Source organism: Leucopleurus acutus (genome assembly GCF_964270905.1).
Source record: "Leucopleurus acutus genome assembly, chromosome: 5".
In the NCBI taxonomy this organism is placed as follows: domain Eukaryota; kingdom Metazoa; phylum Chordata; class Mammalia; order Artiodactyla; family Delphinidae; genus Leucopleurus; species Leucopleurus acutus.
Genome location: NC_139147.1, coordinates 70,611,388 through 70,635,702, shown reverse-complemented (window position 1 = coordinate 70,635,702; position 24,315 = coordinate 70,611,388). Strand labels below are relative to the sequence as shown.

Below are 24,315 nucleotides of genomic sequence, written 5' to 3'. Positions count from 1 at the left end.
CCGGGGGCCGACTCGGGGGAGGAGCGGCAGAAGGCAGTGCAGAAGTGCCCTCTGAGAGGAGCGGCGCGCCACGCAGGCTCTTTTGGAAAGTGTTCTCTGAGCCTCTTGAAACAGGAAGTTCACGCATCTTAATGTTCGACGTGGAGGAGGTTTTGTTCTGTTTCACTGTCTTGTTTTTCCATTCTAGCGGGCAGCTTGTGCAAGCGGAAGACTCCAGAATGTGACAAAGAGACCTCCATCTGCACCGATCTGGACGGGGTCGCGCTGTGCCAGTGCAAGTCTGGCTACTTCCAGTTCAACAAGATGGACCACTCCTGCCGAGGTACCGGCCGGTCTGGGGTTCTGTGGCCCAGGGGGTGGGGGAGGTGCTTTCCTCTGCCTGGGGCAGTGTCTCTGCTCTAGGGGTGACTGTTCTAATCTGGGGGTAACCGGTTCTAGTTATTTGGCTCCCAGCAGAGTTGAATACGTTATCTCCCTGGAATAATAGCATTATCTCTGACTGGTGCACACTGGTCTGGCCAACCAGATTCAAAGGAAAAGAAAAGAGAATGGAATGCCTGGGGTGGCCAGGCCTTTTTTTTTTTTTTCCCTCCTAATTAGAGGAAATTAGAAAAATTACTGTTTTAATTCCCAAAGCTTTATGCTATTGTCTGCTAATCTTTTAAAATGAAAATACCAGCACGGAAGCAGGGCTGTACCTTTTAGTGGTAGCTGGCAGCCCGGGAGACCTGAGTCAGAGTCCCACTCTGCCTGCCCGTCCTGTATCATCTCGGGCAAGTCACTTTGCTTCGCTGAGCTTGAGTTTCCTCTTCTGTGAAATGGGTGCAGTGATACTTCGTTGGATATTCTAAGAATTAAAGAGGGCAGCGGTTACGGAGGTACTTTGTAAGCCATCAGCCTTTGCTCTTGTATTTTACCCAGGTTGTTGTTGAACCAATGAGTTCTGGTTTTAAGGGTTTCAAGGCAGAAACCTAATTCTGCTAATCTCTTAGGTGAGGATTAACTTCATCCAGTTTGAGACGAAGGCTGGTCAGTGCGCGCAGTGCAAGAATACTGCTTTAAAATAAAATGAATTCAAGTCCAGAGCACTGGGTACCCTGCCTTACGAAACCCTGCTGCAATTCGTGATCACAGGAAAACTAGCAACATAAAGGCATCACGTAGCCTTAGGCCTCGCATCACATGAGAACGTGTATGGCCCAGTTTTCCTGCTCAGTCAGTGCCTGCTGGTGACAGATGTACTGGAATCTGAGTAAAAATGGCGTCCTGGGGAAAGGTGACATGCCACTTATTTCTGTCAGGACTTCCCATTAGAGGAGAGGATAAAAATACATTTCAGGGCAGTGCTCTCATCCTGCGCTTCAGACCCTCTGACTTAGGTGCTTTGCAAGTGCACCTCCTCAGCTCTGCACACAGGCCCTGGGGTGGGGTTTGAAGAGGGGGCCCAACTCTGTGGGGCAACAGGCCTGATTCTGAAGCTCACAGCGCTTCTCAGTGCCCTGTCAGTCTGCCGCTTTGATACAGAGGTGACGCTTCTTAGTTCCCTCTTATCTGGTTTCATGCAAAGTGCTCCTGGCCCGTCTTAGAAACTGGGGCACTGAGCCCACTTCATGTGTGAAGGTAACGTCCTTCACACATGAAGTGCGCTGACGTCCCTGTGTGCTGGCGGCCGTGTGGCTACGTGGGGCAGTCATTTCTGTACGCAGTGCCTCTGCAATTTCGGGTGGCCTCAGGAGCAGCCCTGCCACCTTTGCTTCTGAGTGGCATGAGTCATTTCCCTCTCTTTCCAAGTCAGTAGTTCTATAATTGTGTCGCTTACAGACTAGCATTAGCAATAGCAGAGCTGTCAAGGATTTACCAGATGCAGTGACACAGGCACTGGAAACCTTATGTCTATCAAGTAATGACCGGAGAATCGCCATAAGAAAACCGTGGTTAGCTTTTGGGCTTGTGGCCGAGGCCCTATGCAGCCTGGCTTCTGCAGTATCCTGTTGGTTAGATTTTCACCCATGGCCATCAGAGCTCCATGAATGGATCCCGGAGCTCCTTGGACCACAGCCCAGTCAGCTGGGTTCTGAGAGGTTACAGTGACATCTTCTGGCCGTTGGTGCTGGAGCACGGGGGTAGTTAAAAGAAGTACCCTCTCGGACACCTCAAATCCGGGGTCGGTCCCTGATGTAAATCGAGGCTAAAGGCACGTGGGTGTGTGTTTTCTAAATCTCTGCACCTAACAGTTGTACATTAGCAACTGCATATTGTTCTTTATTGTATGCACACACACACCTTCTCAGTGTCTCACATAAAATGTCTTTACCAGACTTTCCAAGCATCATGTAAAATTAAAGTAGGTGTCCTTCCTGTAGATGTCTTAGCTTCCGTCCATCATGCAGATATCCTGATGAATTCTAGCCACCTGTTTGCGGGTCTCTTTCTCTGACCAGGCTGCAGATACCTCGGGTGCCCGGCTCTAGAACATGCTTGCACATTATGGGGTTCCATAAATGTCTGTCGAATGAACAGTTGGAGGGTAGGGCAGCATATATGATAGGACAGGATTGGCAGGTCTTGATCTGGCTTCCTGCAAGGGAACAAAAGAGCCCTGAAGGCTCCACCATGTACTTCTGGCCTTTTATTTAAAAGTCCAGAAGGTTCAAATTTGCTTGTGTTCCATATCAATAGGGGAAGCCCACTTGGGGTGTCTATGCTGGCTGTTGCCACATTCATTTCATCTTCAGTGTTCTGCGGGTCAGGGTCCCTCTAGAGCGTGGAGATGCGGAGCTGGATCCTAAGGCGCACTGGAGCGCCTTATGACAAGGTTTCCCTCCAAGAGCCCCTAGAGCAGCGCCAGGCCCACGGTAGCACTCGGTCTTTGATGAATGACTGAATGAGCCCATCTGAAATAAGGACATATCATTACACCAGGGAGCCAGGCCACTTCTGAAGCGAAGTGAAAACAGCCCAGCCCGTCAGCTCATAGACAGGACAACAGATGGACCTTACATCTGGCTGGATGACAGCCACAGGGTGGAAAGCTCCCACCCAGCAGATGAGGGTTGGGTGGGTAGATTTGCTGTAAAAATATTTCCAGGAAGAAGTGTTCAGAATAGAACAGACTAGTGTGACATCAGCCTGCCTCGGTGCTGAGACGGGCGGGGAAGAGTCACTGGGATGCCAGCGGTCTCTGTGTAGCTGCCCTGCAGACAGAGCCATGGGTCATCCAGGGGCGGCTTCCCCTGCTCCCACGACCCGGCCATAGCACAAGGACGGCCAGGGCGTGGTGCTTTCCACGCCGGGGAGACAGGAGGTCTCAGCTTGTTCCTTAGAGAAGGCCCCAGCTGAGTAAGGCCAGCTCAGAGAACTCAAAGGTGTCAAAGATTTGGGAGAGGGGCCTCATTTCTCTTCCCTGAAGCGGGATATGATTATGCTCTACCTTGTTGCAAAAAAGATTTGAAGTGCCTAATGAAAATTCATTGTAACAAGATGAGATTGAATTTAAAAGGTAAATCAGGTTGAAGGAGACATAAAATGACTACTTTGTTGAGGCTAGAAGGAAAATGAATATGCAGAAAGATATACCTTAAGTTCCCGCGTGTTTCCTAAAGATAGGCCGCTCACTCAAGTTCTGAGCTTCCTGGACACTGAGGCAGAGAGAAACATGATTTTGAAAGAAGTGGCGACCATCAAATAAAGTCCAGTTCTTTAGGCCCATCCCCGTTTTTCTAGGCCCCAGGGCCCAAGAGAAGTTTCTCTGGAGCATCCACATCACCAGGTTACTGAGTGGTATTGTGGCAACGTGGTCCATGACAGCCTGTGATAAATACCCTAGGGGCTTGCCTGGGGCTGGTGCTAGTAATAGATTGCCCTTAATAAAGAGAGCGTAGCTCAGGAAAAGGGATTCCAGGGGGCCAAACAGTGCAGTGCAGGCTCACAGCTCTCATGATCTGCTGTGAGAGAATTTAAATTATTTAGAACAGTATTTTCCAAACCATTCCACAAAACTCTAGTGATATATCGATCGTCTATGACAATAAAATAGATACTAGAAAGATTTAGTGTCTAACACTAAAAAAGAGAAGGAAGAAAAAAGTTCAGCACATCTACGTAGTTAACATTATTATGCACTGATCCTTAAAGGAGGATGCAGGAGGTCTGTGAGCGATCTCCCATCCCAGCCTGCAGGGCGTGCAGCCTCTGAGCCCGGTGTGCTGCTGGCACTCACATCTCACCATCCGCGTGTGTGCTGTCTGTGCAGAGATCGCTGCTCGACGCTTTGTACCTTTTCTTACCTGTGATTCTTGTATGCAGCGCGTGGCATACATTAATCACGAATCAAATTCCTATCATTCCTTGCAGCAGTGAATTTGCCCGAGAGGAGATTTTTTATTGTCTCCTTTCATCCAAGCATGCATTACAGCTCGTGGTGTTCTGTCAGCTTATTGTAATGCTGAAAATGTTCCGTGATCAGATCCATTCAGGAACTGCTGATCCAGGGGAATGGCTGGCCCACAGGTCTTCAGTGAAGCCGTGGTCCACGAGCTGTACTGCCAGAGGGTTCAAAGCTATGGTCTTGGGTGATGTGCCGATTAGGGCTCATCTAGGTATGTCTAGAATCCACTACACAGACCACGGGGTGAGCGTTCTCTTATGGAAACTGAGGCACCCACCAGGGCCATGGCTCTGAAGGTGTCACAGCTCTCACTTCCTCATGGAAGGGGGTTGATGGAGCCAACAGCTGGTTAAAGGTTTGACTTACGTTAAAGAAGGTGAAGCACTTGTCTTTGTGTTTCCGGAAGGATGTTACACAGGGGCCACGGAGAACTTCCAAAAATAATTGCATATGTTGGATAATAATTACAGCTACAAACAGGTAGTGGTTACTATGCGCTAGGTGCTGCGCTAAGTCATTTGCATGCCTTAGTTTACTTAATCTCCTCCAAGAAACTATAAAACAGATATTATCATTATCCTCTTTTTTATAGCTGGGAAACTGAGAATCACTAAGAGGTTAAGAATTTTTTTTGGTAGAATTGAGTTGAACTGGCAACAGTATTTAGGCCAGGTTTTAGGTAATTCTAAAGCTGTTTGTAGCCTGCTGGATCTAGAATATTGTTGTGGCCTTTAGGGTGGCTGGTTTTATTAACTGTCAGTTTGGACCAAGGGAAGTCAATAGACACGTTCCTGGATTTTCCTTTTCTCTTTCAGCCTGTGAAGATGGATATAGGCTAGAAAATGAAACCTGCATGAGGTAGGCTCCGTGTTCATTTATTCTGATGAATTTGTTCCAAACCTTATTTAGAAGTTACTTAGGTAAATTGCCTTAGTTATTTCTTTTGATATTTGAGACTAATTCTTATTCTTTTTCTTTGTTGACTTGCAGTTGCCCATTCGGCCTTGGTGGTCTCAACTGTGGAAACCGTAAGTATGCAGAAGTCCCGAGTTCTGCGTGGGCAGGGCTGGCACGGCTGTTGGCACGCAGGGTGTCTGTCCCCTCCTCTTGTCCTCAGTTCACATCTGCTGTCTTCCCAGCTCCTGTGCTGGGAGGAAAACAGAGCGCTCTCCAGGGCCTGGAGGCTTTCCTAAATAGCCTGATTGTGGGGTGTTAATCAGTACATTAGGCATGAGGTTTGAGGCAGAGAGGGAGGGACCACACCCAAGGAGAATAGAAGAGCCTCCTGGGTAGTTTCTTGGAGGGGATGGAATTGGAGGTTTGGGAAGACTTTGACTGGCAGGTATGGAGGGAGAAGGAATCCAGGGAGAGGGAACAGCCTAAACAAAGGTCTTGGGGCAGCTTGGGCCCGTGGTTTTCAGGGACAGTGTGTAAGTGGGTGTGGCTGAGGACAGAAAGAGAGGAAGGCGGAGAATAGGGGATTAGGTTGGCGGAGTATGTGGGGACCAAACTGTTGGGACTTTCGATGGAGTCTGAGAGTTTAGGTTTTAATCAGTAGCCACTGTGGCACTAGCAAGAGTCTTAGAGCAGGAAAGCAGTTTGATCAAGAAAATCAAGTCGGGCTGCCGTGAGGAGGACAGAGGACAGAGGAGAACGTGGGGCCGTTTAGACCAGTGTCGTCGGGGCGGGGGTCAGGGCTGGACGCAGACTGGGGGGTCCCCTGCTGCTAGCTGACGTCCGTGCTCCCGGGTGCAAGAGGGTTGAGTGGCGGTGACTGTGCACATGTCAAGTTTCACAGTTAATTCACTTCTTTGAGAGAAGCAGTTGGGATTCATTCCAGATCACTTTCACTGACATTTTCTTACACTGAGACCTGAGAAATTACAGTCACCCTCAAAATTATTGAAAGAAATTCTGGGATATAGGATGTAGCAGGAATAGTAACACTCAGTATTTTAGGACAGCTTTGTCCCTCATTCCATCGAATCTGCCAACAGTCCATATTCTAAGTTTACTAGACCACAAGTAGACATGACTTTACTTAACAAGAGGTGCTCCTCTCACCCCATCAGTCAGAAATTCCAAGTGTTCTAAAAGCTCTTATGCCAGAAATGGGGCGGGGGGTGAAGACTGGATAGATATTTCTTTTTTTTTTAATTATTGATTTTATTTATTTATTTAAATTAATTTATTTATTTGGCTGCGTTGGGTCTTCGTTGCTGTGTGCGGGCTTTCTCTAGTTGCGGCGAGTGGGGGCTACTCTTCGTTGCGGTGCGTGGGCTTCTCATCGCGGTGGCTTCTCTTGTTGCGGAGCACAGGCTCTAGGAGCGGGCTTCAGTAGTTGTGGCACGTGGGCTCAGTAGTTGTGGCTCACAGGCTCTAGAGCGCAGACTCAGTAGTTGTGGTGCACGGGCTTAGTTGCTCCGCGGCATGTGGGATCTTCTCGGACCAGGGCTCGAACCCGCGTCCCCAACCGCATTGGTAAGCGGATTCTTAACCACTGCACCACCAGGGAAGCCCTAGATATTTCTTATTATGGCACAATATCACAGATATACCTGGTTTTATAAGAGCGTGAGTGAGACAAGGTGACGCGCGTGGAGATGTGACCATCTCGGGGTAGGGAGCAGGGGGTGAGAGAGCCCACCTGCCAGTCCTCCCGGGGCCCCTTGGCCCTGACAGGCCTCTCATAGGATGAGCCAGTACTTCTCACCTGCTTGTAGTCAAACAGCTCCCTAAATAGGTTTTACTAGAAAATGCTTCATATTTCTCAGGAAATGGAAGAGTGAAAATGGATACAGGGAAAAGCCCTAGAAAGGGTTGAAGGAAAGGAGAGTGAGCTGCAGGGCGTTGCTCTAAGTGGCAGTGAGTGATTTGCTTTTCAGAGATCACTAACTACTGTATATGTGGAGAGGATATACCACTACATCCACTGACTGTTCTGTGGGTTCCTGTGTCTCCGCGTTATGGGGGTCGGGGTCTTGGAAGTAGCAGAATTTCTCTCTGTTCCTGAGACTTCTTTTTGCTCCCTTTTATCCGAGTCATCACGATGATGTCCAGCAGAGGGCAGACTCCAGCCTGGAGGGCTAGCTCCCGGCCACCTTTTGTGGGTGACTCTGGTTAACTCTGAGGGTGTGAATACCACTTTATGACTTTGATATCAGTCTTAATGTCAGTGTTGCAAAGCAGTTAATAGTCACTGATAATAAATAGCACCTTCCAACGGCCCTTTTCTCTGCGGTCTCAGATCAGCCCTGGTGTGGGTTAAGGAAACCGGAGCACCTGAATTTCATCCCCACCTATGGTGATAACACCGGAGCAGAGCTCTCACCACCCACCCCTGTCCCTTCTGCTGTCACCACCAAAGACAGTAAGGGCCTTCTTGGAGGTCTGGCTCAGGCTGGATCTTTTATAGAAAAGAAACACTGCTCTCTGCAGGCTTCTGGGGACACACCCTCTGCTGCCCAAGACCCGTGAGACGGGGAGCCCAGCTCTGTCCAGCCATGCACGTGGCCCTGCGATTCCCTCACGCCTACGTTCCTGGGAGTCACCCAGCTCTAATACATTCTGGCTGCAGGCGTAACCTCTGACCTGCCTTTCTAAAAGTCCCTATTAGCTTTCTAGTGGTGCCCAGATTTCACCCGTCGCTCCTCATAGAGAATATCCTTCAAACTGGAGCCGGCAGGACAAGCTCTCCTCTCAAGTCCCCGAGTCCCTGAGGCGGTGCGGGCCCAGCTGGACCCCTCTGTGCACCTGGCAAGGCTGCCCACACCAGGCAGTGCAGGGCTGCACCTGTCTTATCACTGCTCGTTTTAATTTTCTTTCCATGTAAAATATGCCTCTTTATGCTGCAGATTCCAACAGTCCTGTCCTCTGATGCCACTCGTCCGATGGCCCCAGAATTCTTACAGACTTGTTGTCGCAATGTCCCTCACTGCCCCTTGCCCCTCCAGCCTTTTTTAGGTGTGCGTGTTTCCTCCTTCGCTTGAATTTTATAGAGGCTCCTCCTCACAGTTTTATTATATCTCTCATGACCTTGTGGTTTGCTTCACCTTTTTTCTCTCTTTAAAGTAAGTGAATTTTGTCTTTTCATGACGTAAAAACAACACATGCCCATTGATTTTCCTTCTTTAACCCAAATTAATTAGAAAATAGATACAAGGGAAGAAGAAAACTAAAATAAAGCCTTATCACCCGTGAAACACATCACTCTTAATACCCTGGTGTATATCCTTGCTACTAATGCTGGTCAGTGGGACCAGCAGAAGCCACAGCACCTAGGACCTTGTTAGAGACGCAGCGTTTCAGGCCTCTCCACTCCAGACCTACTGAATCAGAATCTGAATTTTAACCAGACCCCTAGATTTGGTTAATATGCAGATTTGTATACATATCAAAGTTTAGGAAGCAGTATACCAGAGGTATGTATGTGTGTGTCTTTTTAACAGAAATTGGGTCTCACAGAATAAACTGTTTTGTAACCTGCCTTTAAACCTAGTCAACTGTGCAGTGTTTTCATTTACATAATTTTATAAAGCCACTTTTTTTTTTTTTTTTGGCGGTACGCAGGCCTCTCACTGTTGTGGCCTCTCCCGTTGCGGAGCACAGGCTCCGGACGCGCAGGCTCAGCGGCCATGGCTCACGGGCCCAGCCGCTCTGCGGCATTTGGGATCTTCCCGGACCGGGGCGCGAACCCGCGTCCCCTGCATCGGCAGGCGGACTCTCAACCACTGCGCCACCAGGGAAGCCCTATAAGGCCACTTTTGATAGTTCTGTGGAATTCTACTCTCTGGACATATCATAATTTACTTAACCACTCCCCTCTTACCATCAGTTTTAAACCTTTCTTTACAGTCCCATCCTCTAAGCCGTTCTTCTGTTTGTGGTTATTGTCACTTTGTGATGATAGAACACACATAATTTTCCTAGATTACCTTTTTCTGGCTGCAGACATTTTTATCCATCCCTCCTTCTTATCCGCACCACGTCCTTCTGTAGGTCATCCTTTCCATTAGGATGTCCTGCGTCTCTCCAGTGGAGACTCACACAGCCAGCGGGGATGTGGGGTCTGTTTCCCCGTGTCTGGGCCTCTTCATCCTCTTCTGGTGAAACCAGACATTCACCTTAAAGATCCTCCTGCCATGTCTTCCCACCCCACAGTCTGGTGGCAGGTGTAGAAAGTGTCCTTTAATGGTCTTCACCTTGTTGTTACATTGGGCTTAGAACTCAAACCAGTGGAAATGCTATGTGCTGGCAAGAGTCACTCGTAACAAACTGCTCAGGAGGACGAAGAGATCATTAATTATCCAGAAGTCAGCTGGAAGTCTCCTGCAGCTAAAAGCAAACAACTCACTTTGTGTGGGAACTGAAAGGAAGCAACCTTGGGAGAGGGGAATGCTGCCCTGTACCTACTCTTGCGTGTTATGGCCACACTACAGCCTGTAGATGTGCGAAAGGCAAATTTCAAGAGGTACAGAGGAAAAAAAAAAAAAGAATGCTGTGAACAGGGTGCTAAAGGAAAGAGGATGCAAGAGGAGTGGAAAGGTTTAAAAGGCAGAATTCTAACCAACATCACTAATGAGCACAGTGAGGGGGAAAGGGAGAGAACTAAATGAATTTTAAAATAAAACGAATGTGGCCACCTAGAAAGGTCTGTAATGAGTTCAAGGGTTTTAAAGGAAGGCCTACGGGTTGGTACGATTCTGACACCAATTCCGATGTGTCTCTTTCCACATCACTAAGCCAGTTATCTCAATTCTGACACTATCTCCAGGTAGATCCCACAGCTTAAGGGCTCGGTCCACAAGACCTCCCCACCCCAGTCTCCCAGCGGACACCAATCCCACGTCCAGGTTGTTACCTGTGCTCCTGACCAACCGGCTGTAGATGGAGGTTCCAGTGACCCCACCTCCCTGCGTTCCATTAATTTGCTGTACTGGCTCGCAGAACTCGGGAAACATTTTAGTAGATTACCAGTTTATTATGAAAGGATAGAACTCAGGAACATCCAGATGGAAGAGATACTCAGGGCCAGGTTGGGGGAAGGGCCCGGAATGTCCATGCCCTCTCCCAGCGCGGCACCTTCCCCTCATCTCCCGGCGTTCACCAACCTGGAGCTCTCTGAACCCCGTCCTTCTGGCTTTTCATGGCAGCTTCATGACACAGGCACGGTTGACTAAATCATTGGCGGTTGGTGACTGAAGTCTGTCTCCAGCCCCTCTCCCCTCCCAGGAGGTTGGGGGGGTGGGACCGACAGTTCTAACCAGCTAATCACAAGCTTGGTTTCCCTGGCAACCAACCTCCATCCAGGAGTTTCCTAAGGGCTTTCCAAAAGTCACCTCATTAACATAGCAAAAGACACCTTTGCTCTCCAGGCTTAGGAAATTCCCAGGGTTTTAGGAGCTGTGCTTGGAACTAGGACCGGGAACAGATACGTATTTCTTATAAATCAGTATCACAGCTGACTAAGGTTATTCTGGAGTAAATAAACCTAGCTGGCTTGAACAAAAAAGGTGGTTTATTGGAAGGCTTCTGGGGTAAGTCATGGAATTCCAGCATCAGGAGTGGCAGGAATCAGGGAGTTGTGGAGAGTCACAGCAACAGGAGGTGGGCGCCTTCTTTTCAGAGCACACGTTAACATGGATCCGTCTTCATCCCTGTCTGTACTCGTGCTGTGGGTCCGTGCACAGGCTTTCTGCCTCACGATGGAAAATAGGCTCACCAAAGAGCTTCGAGTGCGCGTCCCTGGCTTAGTCATTTTGAAATAGAAGGTTCTGTCTCTCTCCCAGAATGAGATTCCTGGGAAGGAACTAATTGATCCAGTTTGGACCTTGTGCTTACTCCCAGACCAAACCCCTATGACTGGGGATGGTGTTACATGTATAAGCATGACCACCCCACTGTACCCTGCATGTGGAGAGGGGTGGACAGTTCCCACAAGGGGGTTGACTAAGCAGACAGTCCTGTAGATTCCATCCAAATAAGCATATAAGCAAGGACAAATATAGCCTCCGGGAAAGACCAAGGCCCAGAATGGGTTGGTTTAATGAAAAATGGCAACAGCGTTGACAGCAACACCAACCTATGATCAAACCACAAGAAGAATAACGTAAAGATAGAGCCGTTGCTTGGGAAAGACTGTGAAATGTCAGCAAATGTCCAAGACAAAGTAAGTGAAGAAGTCCAGGTTCATCATCCTGCAGGATCTCTTCAAAGTAGGAAGGATAGGACAGATGAACCTAAGACAGCACACGTGGCCTTCGTTCTCACCTTAATAAACAAACATTCAGGGAACCTGCGGGACTAGTGAACATTGCAGTAGGGGTTGATTTACAGTCCCATGCACTGTACATCGTCATGTGGCCTCATAGTAAATCTAAAGTCAGTCCTCAAGTGTGAAAGATCAGTTGTAGTTCATGAGCTGACTTGACCACAGGTATGAGGAAAAAGATCTGTGGCTTATATTGTCCACAAGCTTATTACAAGTTTCCAGTGACATGGCTGCCAAAGAACAACAAACAACTCTTTAAGAAATGTATGTGTATAAAGTAAATTATATAGGTACATATATACACATACAATTTCTAGATGTAGAGGAGGTTGTGTGTATCTGTGTGTTTATATAAACACATGAATAAAATTTGGGAAATAGAGAAAAACATGAAGAAGAAAGTTACCAGTCCATTATTACCCGAGGCAGTGCTAAAGTCTGTGAACGTTTTTGTGAGTTCCCTCCCAGGCGCTTTCTCTGTGCTTATGTGCACAGAGGTCTTCGGATTTCAGTCCAGCATTCTTTCCTCTCCTACATAATTTAAGCCAGTGCCACCCAAGGTGTGGCCTTCCAGTTGGCAGTGTCTCCATCCCTCAGAAGCTTACTGGAGATACAACTTCTTGGCCTAGCCCAGACCTGCTGGATCAAATCTCTTGGGGTGGGGAGCAGGCATCTGAGTTTTAAGAAGTCCTCTGGGTGAGTCAGATGTGCAGGAAAAGTTTGAGAAGCACTTGTCTATATCAGTGTGTTTTGTTCCAAGGGGGCAAATTATGCTCAGAAACCAAGAGGTGGTCTTTGCCAACATTTTGTTTAACACAGGTTGACTGTGGGAATTATAATTTCACAAGGCAGTAGCACACAGGATGTCTCTTTTTTTTTTTCTTTTTGCGGTACGCGGACCTCTCACTGCTGTGGCCTCTCCCGTGCGGAGCACAGGCTCCGGATGCGCAGGCTCAGTGGCCATGGCTCACGGGCCCAGCCTCTCCACGGCATGTGGGGTCTTCCCGGACCGGGGCACAAACACACGTCCGCTGCATCGGCAGGTGGACTCTCAACCACTGCGCCACCAGGGAAGCCCAAGGATGTCTCTTAATAAGTCAATAAAGAAATAACAGTCCAAGCTAATCACATATTTATCACACTGTTGTTCCAGGAAAGGGGAGATGAAAGGAATAAAGTCCAAACTTAATTGAGGTGTACCTTTCAACAAGTTGGTTCTCAGGAGAGACGGTTCAGCAGATTTCCAACTGTCAGTGCAAAAACCACAATCCTTGTTTCCAGAGCATGTTGCTAGGGAATCAAGACACTCGTGTTGACAGGCAAGATGATCTTTGTGAGGCCACTGCGCTGCCCGGCTTCCACCACTACTGGTAGAAGAGTCCCCTTTACCATGGGAGGAGCTGGTGCCCCAAGGTCTTCGGAGAGCTATTTAGATCAGCAAAGGATAGCCTTGTCCAGACCGAACACTCACAAGAGTCCCCTTGGACAAGTTGGACAAGAGTCCAACTCTGAGTCTTTAGAGTCTAAATGTCCCCTCGTTCATGCTGCTTCTTCATAGGTTCTTATTAAGCCCCCAGCAGCACTAGTAAGTGCTGTCGGCAGCCACAGATGTGGATGCTGACATCCTGAAATACATTTTCACTTTTATATCAAAACAATAATTCATTTTTTTTTTTTGGCCGTGCCCAGTGGCTTGCGGGATCTTAGTTCCCCAACCAGGGATTGAACCCTGGCCCCGGCAGTGAAAGTGCCAAGTTCTAACGACTGGACCACCAGGGAGTTCCCCAATAAATTCATTCTTAAAAACAATTTCATTCTTGTCACAAACAACGGGACCTGAAAACATATCAAACCACCTCATAACACGGCACCCCTCAAAGTGTGGGAACTATGAACTGGGACAGGATGGCGACAAGATGATAAAGAAACGGAGAGTAAGCACTTAGAGTCGTTTATGCGGACATGGCTGTGACACCCAAGCATGGGATCCTTTGTAAAATAAATAGCTTTGTTGTGTTTTACGGAAGTATTGGTCTGCAGTAGATGCCTTAAAAAAAGGAGAGAAGGAAATTCATGATAGCTGGTGCCTGGGGGGAAGGACAAGAGGAACAAATGAGATTTTATTTTCTTCATTTAAAAATAATATCCAAAAGCACAGGCCAAGAAGAACTGGTCCTTGACCACAGATAGTTTGGAAAGCACTGGTCTACACTGCCTTTGTCTCTTTTTAGACACAACACAGGTGCTTGTTTCAAAGGGGAACCTGCCACGGCTGCAGCAACTTGCAAGGGTCACTTCTAAAATGACTGCTCACTTGTTTTGCCGGAAGTGAGAAAACATGAACTTGGTGTGGAGGGATAAGCAAGAACTAGACTTTGGTTTCTGGTTAGGAACAATGGGAGCTTCTGTAGGTTTTTTGAAGCAGGGAAATGGCATGGTCAGATTTGGTGTTTGGAGTGAGTGGGCAAGACTGGGCACAGGAGCGTGAGTTAGGAGGTGATGACAGTTGTCTGGTCAGCAGTCGATGGTGGCTAAGGGTAGTGTTGGTGGAGATAAAGGGAAGTCGACAAATTCAAGAGATTTGTCTTTTGTCCTCACTTTTTAAAACATGAAGCCTGAGTAGATGTGTCAGGAGGTGAGGGAGAGAATTAACTCATTGGTGTGGCTTTGTTTCTTGGATATCTTAATACTGATGGTTTTTCACAGTGATCAGGTTTCTGTGCTATTTATTTCAAGAAAGGACAGGTAAATGGTTGCATGACTTGTATTTGCTCTTCTCTCACAGTCCGCTCATTGTCAGCCCTGTGCGTTATCCTTTGACTTTACCTGAATACCTAGAGAGTATGGTTCCATCCTAATTTACTATAGAAAACCTGGTCATCGGCTCTTTTTTTTTCATCCTGGACCTTACAACCTGAGAGCACAATTATAATCATATTTCCACAGCAAAAAACAATCTGAATATTTAATAGATTTTATTGAAAATATGTTTTCCAGAAATACATAGGTATAAAACCAATTAATTAAAATTTTAATATTGTTTATTATATATGATCTGTGCTTGCTTATATGACTGCTAATTTCTGGTAATTAAATTCAATGTGTATGTGTTGAGACTACCCAGTTTCTACCATGGTTTATGCAGTGATTCCCAGACTCTGGGTAATATTTCTTATAAAATTGTGGAATCTAACCTAGGGTTGCCTTCTTTTTATTTTATCAAGTAAGAACCTAAAACCAAATTTAAAAAATTTTACATCAATTCACAACTTTTAAAAAACAATTAACCACCAAGGGTGGGAAGTAGCCAAGAAAATACTCTTTTTTTCCAATTACTTTTTAAAAAGCAGCTTTACTGGAGGCATAATTTACACAAGATAAAATGCGTCTGTGTTAAGTGAGGAAAAAAAGTCGGAAGGACCAAATTTTAGAAGGTATTACAACTAGGGAAAAACAACCCAAAAGAGTTTAGTTTTTGAAAAATGTATGCATCTCTTTTATTTTTCTCTTCTGAGCGTGGATTGGTAACAATGTCATCGGGCTGGTCTGCAGGTAGAATTTGGGAGCCCCCATTCTAGGAGTGGCTGAGAAAGAGAAACTCTGCTCAAAATAGCATAGAGGAGGGCTAATCATTTTCCCTCTACCCTTCTAGATTCTTGGCTGACACCCCCTCCCCACTCCCATTAAAAGCCAGAGTAACAGGAGAAAAAACAATTTTAATTATGCACATACACACGGGAGCCCCACAAAGATATGAGACTCAAAAGGCAGCCAGATGATTGAGGCTCATACGCCCTCCTGAGCTGAGGAAAGGGCCAGGGGTCTAGGGCTTCAAAGGGGAAAATGCAATTTACAGGAAAGTGAGAAGAGGAAATGTTTGGGACACAAAGGTTGTGTGCCAAGCAGATAAGTCTCTCAGGTGAAAAAGTTATCTGTGGTATTAGCTCTCTTCCTGGTACAAGCCTCTTTCTAATGTAAATTTCCCTTACAAATGGGTACTTAATACTCAGGTTTCAGAATTTCTTCTGTGTCTGCAGTTTCTCAAAAATATCAGCTCAAAATAATAAATAGACCAAAGAGGCATATTTGGGGATGGTACAATCTGCTCCCCTTCAACTGAGAAAATGCAGAGCTAGTCCCAAGCAGCCTTTGCTGGGGGCCCAGAAAATGAAAAGTGGTCACCAGCTGAGGCGTGGGGTAGCCGTGGGGCGGGGAAGGGGACCATTTTTTGGTATTCCTTTATTCATTCATTACCCTCTTACCAATCCACTTTTTTCCTTTTTAAACCTGTTTAGCCTATCAGCTCATCACTGTGGTGATCGCAGCAGCGGGAGGTGGGCTTCTACTCATCCTGGGCATCGCACTGATTGTTACCTGTTGCAGGTGAGTGCCAAGAGTCCGCATTTTAATTCTCCTTCTTTGCCTGTGCTAAGCAGGGGTCATTTTTACCCCTTTTAAAGAATGTCTGGGGTGCTTTACAGTATTAAATCGTAATGAATGACTGAACCATTTAAAAAAAGGAAAAAGGGAAATTCATGATAGGTAGTACCATCTGGGAAAGAAAAGGACAGCAAATGGGAGTTTTACTAAAAGAGCACAAAAGCACAAGCAACAAAAGAAAAAGATAGATTGGACTTCATCAAAATTAAACCTTCTCTGCTCCAAAGAACACTATCAAGAAAGTGAAAAAGACAGCCCACAGCAGGGGAGAAAGTATTTGCAAATCATCATCTAAAAGATACAAGGAATCCTTACAACTCAGGAGTAAGAAGGTGAAACCGCAGAACGCATTTTGGGACTTAGTAGAGCGTAGGTTCTTATGTCTTGGTGCAGAAAGGATTCAGCAAAGTGATAGATAAGAAGTGATTTATCAGAATAGGATGCTTGTGAGGTTTACAAGCCTGTGGGCAAGAGGGTGCCACACTAAGAACTTAGTGGGCTCCAGTTTTATAATCAAAGGAAGAACGGGGAGGGGGAGAGGACCATTGTTGAGTGGACGTCACGCTTCCATCATCAGCTCCTCCACAGCAGGCGGGGGAGTCTTCTTGTCCCTACATGGTGAAGCCGGGACTGTCATGGCACTATTTAAATAAGCAGAAGGGTGGTAACATATGCTAAAAGTGGTAAATCATCTCAGGTTGTAGTATAATGTCATGTTTTCCCCGTATGTTTGTTTGTAGTGCATGCAAAGGAGCGTGTCCTAGGAATTATTAACTTACTGACCTACTGGGCAGGATGTGGGTCTCATTTTACCGTTGTTTTACTGTTTGGGGGCATGTCTCAAGCTTCTGTGGCATGGTTTTGTTGCTAAGCAAGCCAGCTTGGTTTTGTGGTTAAGTAAACCTGCTTTCTTGAGTGATCATTAGCTTACAGGGGTCTCCCATGCTTTTTTTTTTAAGTGGGATTAACTATTTAATCACCTATTTTGTCCCTTTACTCTGTCCCTATCAAAGGCAACCCAATTAAAAGTGGGCAAGGAACTTGAATAGTCGTTTCTCCAAAGAAGACACACAAATGCCCAATAAATATATGAAAAGATGCTCAATGTCATTATCCATCAGGGAAATGCTGTCAAAACTAACATCAGATACCACTTCACACCCACTAAGATGGCTACTAAAACAAACCAACAAAACCCAGAAAATAACAAGTGTTGGTGAGAATGTGGGAAAAGTAGAACGCTCAGACGCTGCTGGTGGAAACGTAAAATGGTGTAGTCACTTCGAAAAAGTCTGGTAGTTCCTCAGAACGTTAAGCAGAATTGCCATCTGACCCAGCATTTCCACTCTTACACCAAGAGAAATGAAAACGGGTGTTCGCCCAGAACCACGTACACAAGTATTCATAGTAGCATTGTTCGTAATAGCCAAAAGGTGAAAATAACCCCAATATCCATCAACTGATGGACAGATAAACAAAATGTGATATATCCATACAATGGAATATTACTTGACGTAAAAAGGAATGAAATACTGAAACACGCTATAACATGCATGAACCTTGAAAATAGTATGCTATGTGAATTAAGCCAGTCACAAAAGACCACATGTGTATGGTTCCATTTATTTGAATGTCCAAAATAGGCAAATCAAATAGAGACAGAAAGTAGATTGTCAGTTGCCTAGGCCTGGATGGGCAGGGGGAGAACTGGGGAGTAATGGCTAAGGCGTGTGGCATTTCTTTCTGGGGTGATGACATTGTTCCAAAGTTGCACAACTGATGGTTGCACAACTCTGAATATACTAAAAACCATTGACTTCTACACTTTTTAAATAAAATTTTTGGCTGCATTGAGTCTTCATTGCTGCACGCAGGCTTTTCTCTAGTTGTGGCGAGCGTGGGCCACTCTTCGTTGTGGTGCGCGGGCTTCTCACTGCAGTGGCCTTTCCTGTTGCGGAGCATGGCCTCTAGGGCGCGTGGGCTTCAGTAGTTGTGGCACGCGGGCTCAGTAGCTATGGCTCGCGGGCTCCAGAGCACAGGTTCAGTAGTCGTGGTGCATGGGCTTAGTTGCTCCGCGGCATGTGGGACCTTCCAGGACCAGGGCTCTAACCCATGTCCCCTGCATTGGCAGGCAGATTCCTAACCGCTGCGCCACCAGGGAAGCCCGACTTTTACACTTTAAATGGGAAAATTAAGAAGCAAACAAAGACGAAAGGGATTGCCTGGAATATTTAGCAGTGGAGAGGGGGCAGGCATGTGGATGAGCAGACAGTAGTAAACTTGGCTCTAGGCTTCCTGGGCAGCAGTGGGACTGGGTTTCGATTGGAGAAGGAAGAAAAAGAAAGGAATTGGTTCCCTTCTCTGTGGTTATTCAGATAAGGGAAAACTCAGACTTTTGATTTAGATGATAATAAATGGCAGGAATTATCCTGACATAGCAGATGGAGGGGACCTACAAAATAGCAAGTTATCTTTTCAACCATTGACCTGAAGGACATTTTAAGATATCCTCTAAGATATCCTCTATCTCCAGGAATGCTGCAGAGAGCTAGCTGCTCCAACTGCCCATCCAGGGACGCAGGCCTCATGGTTCAGCCCATGCCTGTCATTCACAATGTTGCAATCAAAGCATCAGAGACAAACTGTGTGAGTGGAAATGAAAATCTGGGTAGGAGACTAGGAGCTAGAGAGAGAGACTTTGAGTGCTCCAGGAGACAGAAGCCTCCTATCCGCTCAGTGTCCTGTACCAGGTAGTGTAGCCATTTGGGGAAAGAGAGCCTGTGACTATTGGTCCCTGGGAGAAGGTCACTGTAAATCAGTAAGCCATTGTTTGAGACAAGATGCTCCAGCCCCCAGGGAGCAACACAATGGCAGGTCTGTTCTCAACTTGAAAGAAGGGACAACGCCTAAGCCCCATGCTGGACATCTGGTTTTAAGATCCTGAATGATTTGGTGCTCCCTAGAACATTTATTTACAGGAAAGCGAGGTATAGACGGAGGAAACTCCAGATTATCTTACCCAGGACAAATATCACTAAAAATGTCTGATTCGAGGCCCATTACAGAAGGTGAATAACACATCCTCCAACAGTTTCCAGTCAGAGAACTCTCACCACTAGGGAACTTGTCCTAGGGTTTCCCTGCCCCGCTGACATGAGAGTCTGTATGGGTATGTACACAGGTGGGCCTTTCTGCAAACAAAACATACTGTTTTCATGGTTCGTGAAGTAGCTTCATGCAGTGGAACAGCAGTGGCCGGGGAGTGGGAGGCCTGAATTCTAGCCCCAGCTTTACTAGTAGCCAACTGTGACCCCAGGACAAGTCACATCCTTCACAGAGCCAGAGTTGCCCCATCCCCAGAGCTCCTCAAGCAGGTTGGGAACTGCTGGACTAAAGAATCCTAAAGGCCCTTCCCGCTGCAACATCTTCTGAATTTATGACGCTCGTTTCCCTGGCTGACCCCACGGTGCAGCGATGTCTGTCCCCCAGAACAGTCTAAATCTGCTCCACTGCAGCTGTCTTTGTCCCCTCTACCCACGATCACCTGCCCCTTTGGGTTGGAAGATTTTTTGCATCTTTTTTTTGCACCTAATCGCGTTTTTATAAGCAAATACTAAAAATAATAACAACAATAATAACATTCCTCAGTGGGCAGCTACAAAAATGCATAGTGGTATCTTTAGGTCTAATTTTCCTTGCAGAAAACCAGATGGTGCTTTCACAGTTAGCATTTCTTCACAGGACTTATTTCAATTTTCACAATTTTTTTACCTTGCAGAAAGAATAAAAACGACATAAGCAAGCTCATCTTCAAAAGTGGGGATTTCCAAATGTCCCCATATGCTGAGTACCCCAAGAACCCTCGCTCACAAGAATGGGGCCGAGAAGCTATTGAAATGCATGAGAATGGAAGTACCAAAAACCTCCTCCAGATGACGGATGTGTATTACTCGGTGTGTATTCCCATGCCCAGTGACCTCCCAGCTCCAATTTCCTCGGAGAATTAAAGGGATTCTGTTTTTTCTGTTTGTTTTGGGGTTTTTTGTTTTGTTCTGTTTTCCTGGTCTCGACACGTGGCTTGCAGGATCTCAGTTCCCTGACCTGGGATTAAACCCGGCCCACGGCAGTGAAAGCCCGGAATCCTAACCACTAGGCGACCAGAGAACTCCCAACGGATTCTGTGTTGTTGTAGTAAAAGCACTCCAGCTCATTAAAGGTTAAAAAGAATGGTGACCTACGCCTCTTATTCACATAGTTTAATATTCAATTTACTTACTGTCTATTTGCATGGGATTTATTAGTTTCAACATTGAGCTATGAAGAGTATTTCCACAGAGCACGGTATGTACTTTATGAGGTTGCAGCAATAACCTTCATGTCACTGAACTTGCTGTTAAGTTACAGGATTGGAAGGTAAAAGATGGAGAAAGAATTTCATGATATTTAGCCTTTGGCCCTTTCATTCTTATCTCTTGTCTGCCATGCTTTACATCATGCGGCTGGGTAGTTGAAACCGAGGGATTGGGAAAAGGTATAAAAGAGAACAATTCAGCGTCATCCTGAATTGTCAGAGGTTTGGAAGATTCAATAGGTCTTTAATAATTTGCTATGTCCAGCCCTGGAGTGCATCATTTGGAAAGATGAGAGACCACCTTGAACCCTTGCTTCTTCTGTCCCACACTGAATAACCCATGTCATATTCCCACGCCTGCTCAGTTCTTTCATGTTACACTGCATCAGCCCTAAAGCAAACACAGGCGGTGATACCTGAGCTGAAAAACAAACAGCTGGCAAGTGACTTCTCCTGCCTCACGGAGCTTAGAAGTATAGCAGTAAACGTGAAACCTTGCCCTGAGGTTTCAAGGGACTTAATAGCTTTAGGCAATCCTGTTAACAGACTGAACAACCACTCTGGTTGCTGTGGAGATGAACCTGCGCTTTCAGACTTTGGATGGGAGGGGCATTCGTGCTAAGGAAGCTGTAGTTCCAATGAACTCTGAAAAATTTGAACCTGGCCTGGAGGAAGAACAAAAAGAAATAAGGGGAAAGATAAATGTGGATACAAAGATAGATCTAGTCTGAATGTTTCCGTTGATATGTATGCATAGGAGCTTTGCTTTACCCTCTGTTTGTCAGGAAAGTCTTTTTCCTCTGATAACTGCAGCCGTAACTAAGCAGGTATCTCTCCCAGGGGTACCCACACACTTACAACCTTCACTAGGGGCTCCTCAGCCCCCAGGCAGCACCAGGACAGAGCAACTGACAGGCCTACAGCATCACAGGACCCACGTTTGCTGCACGTTCCCAGGCCATTAGCTGAAGAGTTGTCTTAAGTAGATGCAATCACAAACTTACGTGAACCCCATTTTCATTTCAGACAGTATGCTGAGCAGTCCATAGAAGCAGAGCCTAAGCTGTCACCTGAGGGCGTGGGCTGTCCCTCACAGTGGCCTCAGGTGTACACTGGGCTCTCCTGGGATCCACATTATAATAAGCGGAAACTAGTGTTTTGTTTCTATAAGCCGACATTTCTCCCTGAAGGAGGGCCTCCTCAAAGTAGCCAGGGCCTTCCCCAGGGGCTCCTTTTGCGTTAGGTAGGTAGTCACAACCCACTAAGCTGGGATCTGGTCAGAGACACCTGAGAATCAGCTGGCCTCCTGCTTTGGGGTCCTAACTCCACCTCCGACAGGTGGTCTTGTGAAGGTCAGTTCCCCATTCTCAGCAGGGACAATAGCTTTCTGCTAAATACCAGAGAGGATTTAAAGCCATTGTGCTTCGCAAAGAAACTCTTTTTTAAAAGTCAAAATGATAATCAGATAATAATTACTCTTGATAATAATCAAGATAATAGTTAACCGAAGTCTTTTCCTGCGTTGGTCTAAAATCACTGGGCTGCTCTTGGGACTTCCCTGGTGGCACAGTGGTTAAGAATCCGCCTGCCAATGCAGGGGACACGGGTTCGAGCCCTGGTCCGGGAAGATCCCACATGCCGCAGAGCGACTAAGCCCATGCACCACAACTACTGAGCCTGCGCTCTAGAGCCTGTAAGCCACGACTACTGAGCCCACGTGCCACAGCTACTGAAGCCCGCGCGCCTAGAGCCTGTGCTCCGCAACAAGAGAAGCCACCGCAATGAGAAGCCCGCACACTGTAACGAAGAGTGGCCCCCGCTCACCGCAACTAGAGAAAGCCCGCGCACAGCAACGAAGACCCAACACAGCCAAAAATAAATAAATAAAAAAAATTTAATAAAATAAAATAAAAATGACTGGGCTGCTCTTGATTATGTAATGTTTCTAAAAACCCACTTTTAAAATATGGGCAAAGGGATCCCAGGTTCCATAAAGAGATGACCTGGGAGGTCCTGACTTCTAGGTCAGACCTTGCTCTGCTATGTATAGCTGCCTCCATCTTAAATTCGTCAAAATATAGCATTCATTGTTTCTTTTTTCTTAACTATTAAATTTAAACCCAAGAATAATAAACTGACTTTTCTTCTTTTCTCTTTGGCCACCAGCCTACAAGTGTAAGAAATCCTGAACTTGAACGAAATGGACTCTACCCGGCCTACACTGGATTGCCAGGATCACGGCATTCTTGCATTTTCCCCGGACAGTATAACCCGTCTTTCATCAGCGATGAGAGTAGGAGAAGAGACTACTTCTAAGCGCAGCAGAGAGAGGGGCCCGTTGCTGCGACTGCACCAGCGGAGCACCTCCCGCCGGCCGCTCCCAGGACTTGTGCAGCCACACCTGAGCGGCCAGTGGAGAGGGGATGGGCGTGGGGGGTGTGACCACAGTGGAAGGGGACAGCTGGAGCCCGTGGACGTGGAGCTGCAGGCTGCTCATCCGGCACCTTCACTGCTACTGTGAATGTGAACACGGGCCAGTACGGTAGAGTCCCCGCATGACTGCAGCTTGGCCGTGGCTTCGGGGTGACTGTTAATGAGGGCTGATCATCAGGTATCAGTGCAAGGACCCAGGTTTTCCTTAGTTTGCACTTTAGTAAATGCAAAAGTAGGGAGGGAGGTCTCCTTTTAGACGTTTCTCAAGACTGCTCCAGAACGAAGGCCTCTTCCACTCGGGCACGTCCATAGGCCTCAATGTGGTGATTCATTTCCAGCAAAATACTGGCTCTTTCGTTGTTTTCCTGCCCAGTAGCTACGTGCTGAACAACAGATGCCGATGGACACACCACTAGTGTTTGGAGATGCTGGAGGTTAACACACCCTCCTAAGTCGTCTCGTGCTACGTTCTCCAAACAAACCCCCAAAACGAGGAACTGAAATTTGTGAGGCACAGCACACAATTCCAGTTTGTTTTCTTTAGTCAAGGTGACACATTTACCTAGGATTTTTTTTTCCCTTTGCAGTTACATCTGGATCAGGGCAAAACAACTTCCATTTGGTTCTAGTTAGAGGCCCAGCAAGCACTGGATGAAGGCCCTGGTGGAAGGGTACCATCCCTGAGGGCACTGCATGGTGCGTGGGCTCTGACCTCCGTCCTTGAGGCCGAGGCTGCTACATGTGGAGTAGAAGTGGAGAGCTCAATGCAGGTTGGGTCTGAGCTGGTACTTCACCACTAATGGAGAAGCAGCTTTTGTTGTTGCTGCAGCTGAACATGGTTAGGGAAATGGGCTCAACAGGCGTATTCAATTTTCTGAAACACCAGTGCTTTGGGAAGCCGGGCGTGCGGTTCCTGAGAAAGAATGCGGAGCTGGGCTGGAGCCACACGTGAGCCTGCTTACCCACTAGTGCGGCATCTTTGCTAGTAGCCCCGATCTCGTCCTCAACCTCAGTGTCGGTTGAGTGGTTCAGCCAACCGCTCAAAGCTATTTATTCATTGAAGAAATAACTTATTTTCTCTCAAACAGTAATTTGTAACTCTTTGTACTACTACGGAGTTTCCTCCAGAAACATGGGTGTAATTCAAGTCAGCATTGGAGAACTAAAGACTTCTGGCCAGTTAGGGAGTTGAGCGTTGGCCTTGGGGAAGGAAATTCCACGAGTCTTACTTACGGTGGCTGAAACGTGGGTCCTGCGAGGGGGGCATATCCTGTGCCGTGCCTTTAACTGCTTCTTGTGGAACTGTGATCATTCTCAGCTGCTTTTGAACATCCTGCTTCGGGATGAAGTGAAGAGAACACAGAGGCAAAAGAATTGTTCCCACCCTGAAGCTTGGAGCTCAGTGGCACCCACACTCCTGGAAATGGTGCAGTC

General features: G+C 46.8%; 1 protein-coding gene across 1 annotated transcript in view; it reads left to right on the top strand.

Annotated features, from left to right (window-relative positions):
• HEG1 (heart development protein with EGF like domains 1) overlaps positions 1-23,211 on the top strand; it is a gene marked incomplete at its 5' end in the record, with an annotated part of 76,509 nt that extends 53,298 nt beyond the window's left edge. Inside the window, 6 exons of the mRNA XM_082839584.1 lie at positions 188-322; positions 5,203-5,245; positions 5,378-5,415; positions 15,953-16,040; positions 19,876-20,050; positions 22,615-23,211. Of these exons, the coding sequence (XP_082695710.1) occupies positions 188-322; positions 5,203-5,245; positions 5,378-5,415; positions 15,953-16,040; positions 19,876-20,050; positions 22,615-22,764 (629 nt within the window). The 3' untranslated portion in view covers positions 22,765-23,211. The remainder of the gene's footprint in view (positions 1-187; positions 323-5,202; positions 5,246-5,377; positions 5,416-15,952; positions 16,041-19,875; positions 20,051-22,614) is intronic.
• Positions 23,212-24,315: the final 1,104 nt, after the last annotated feature.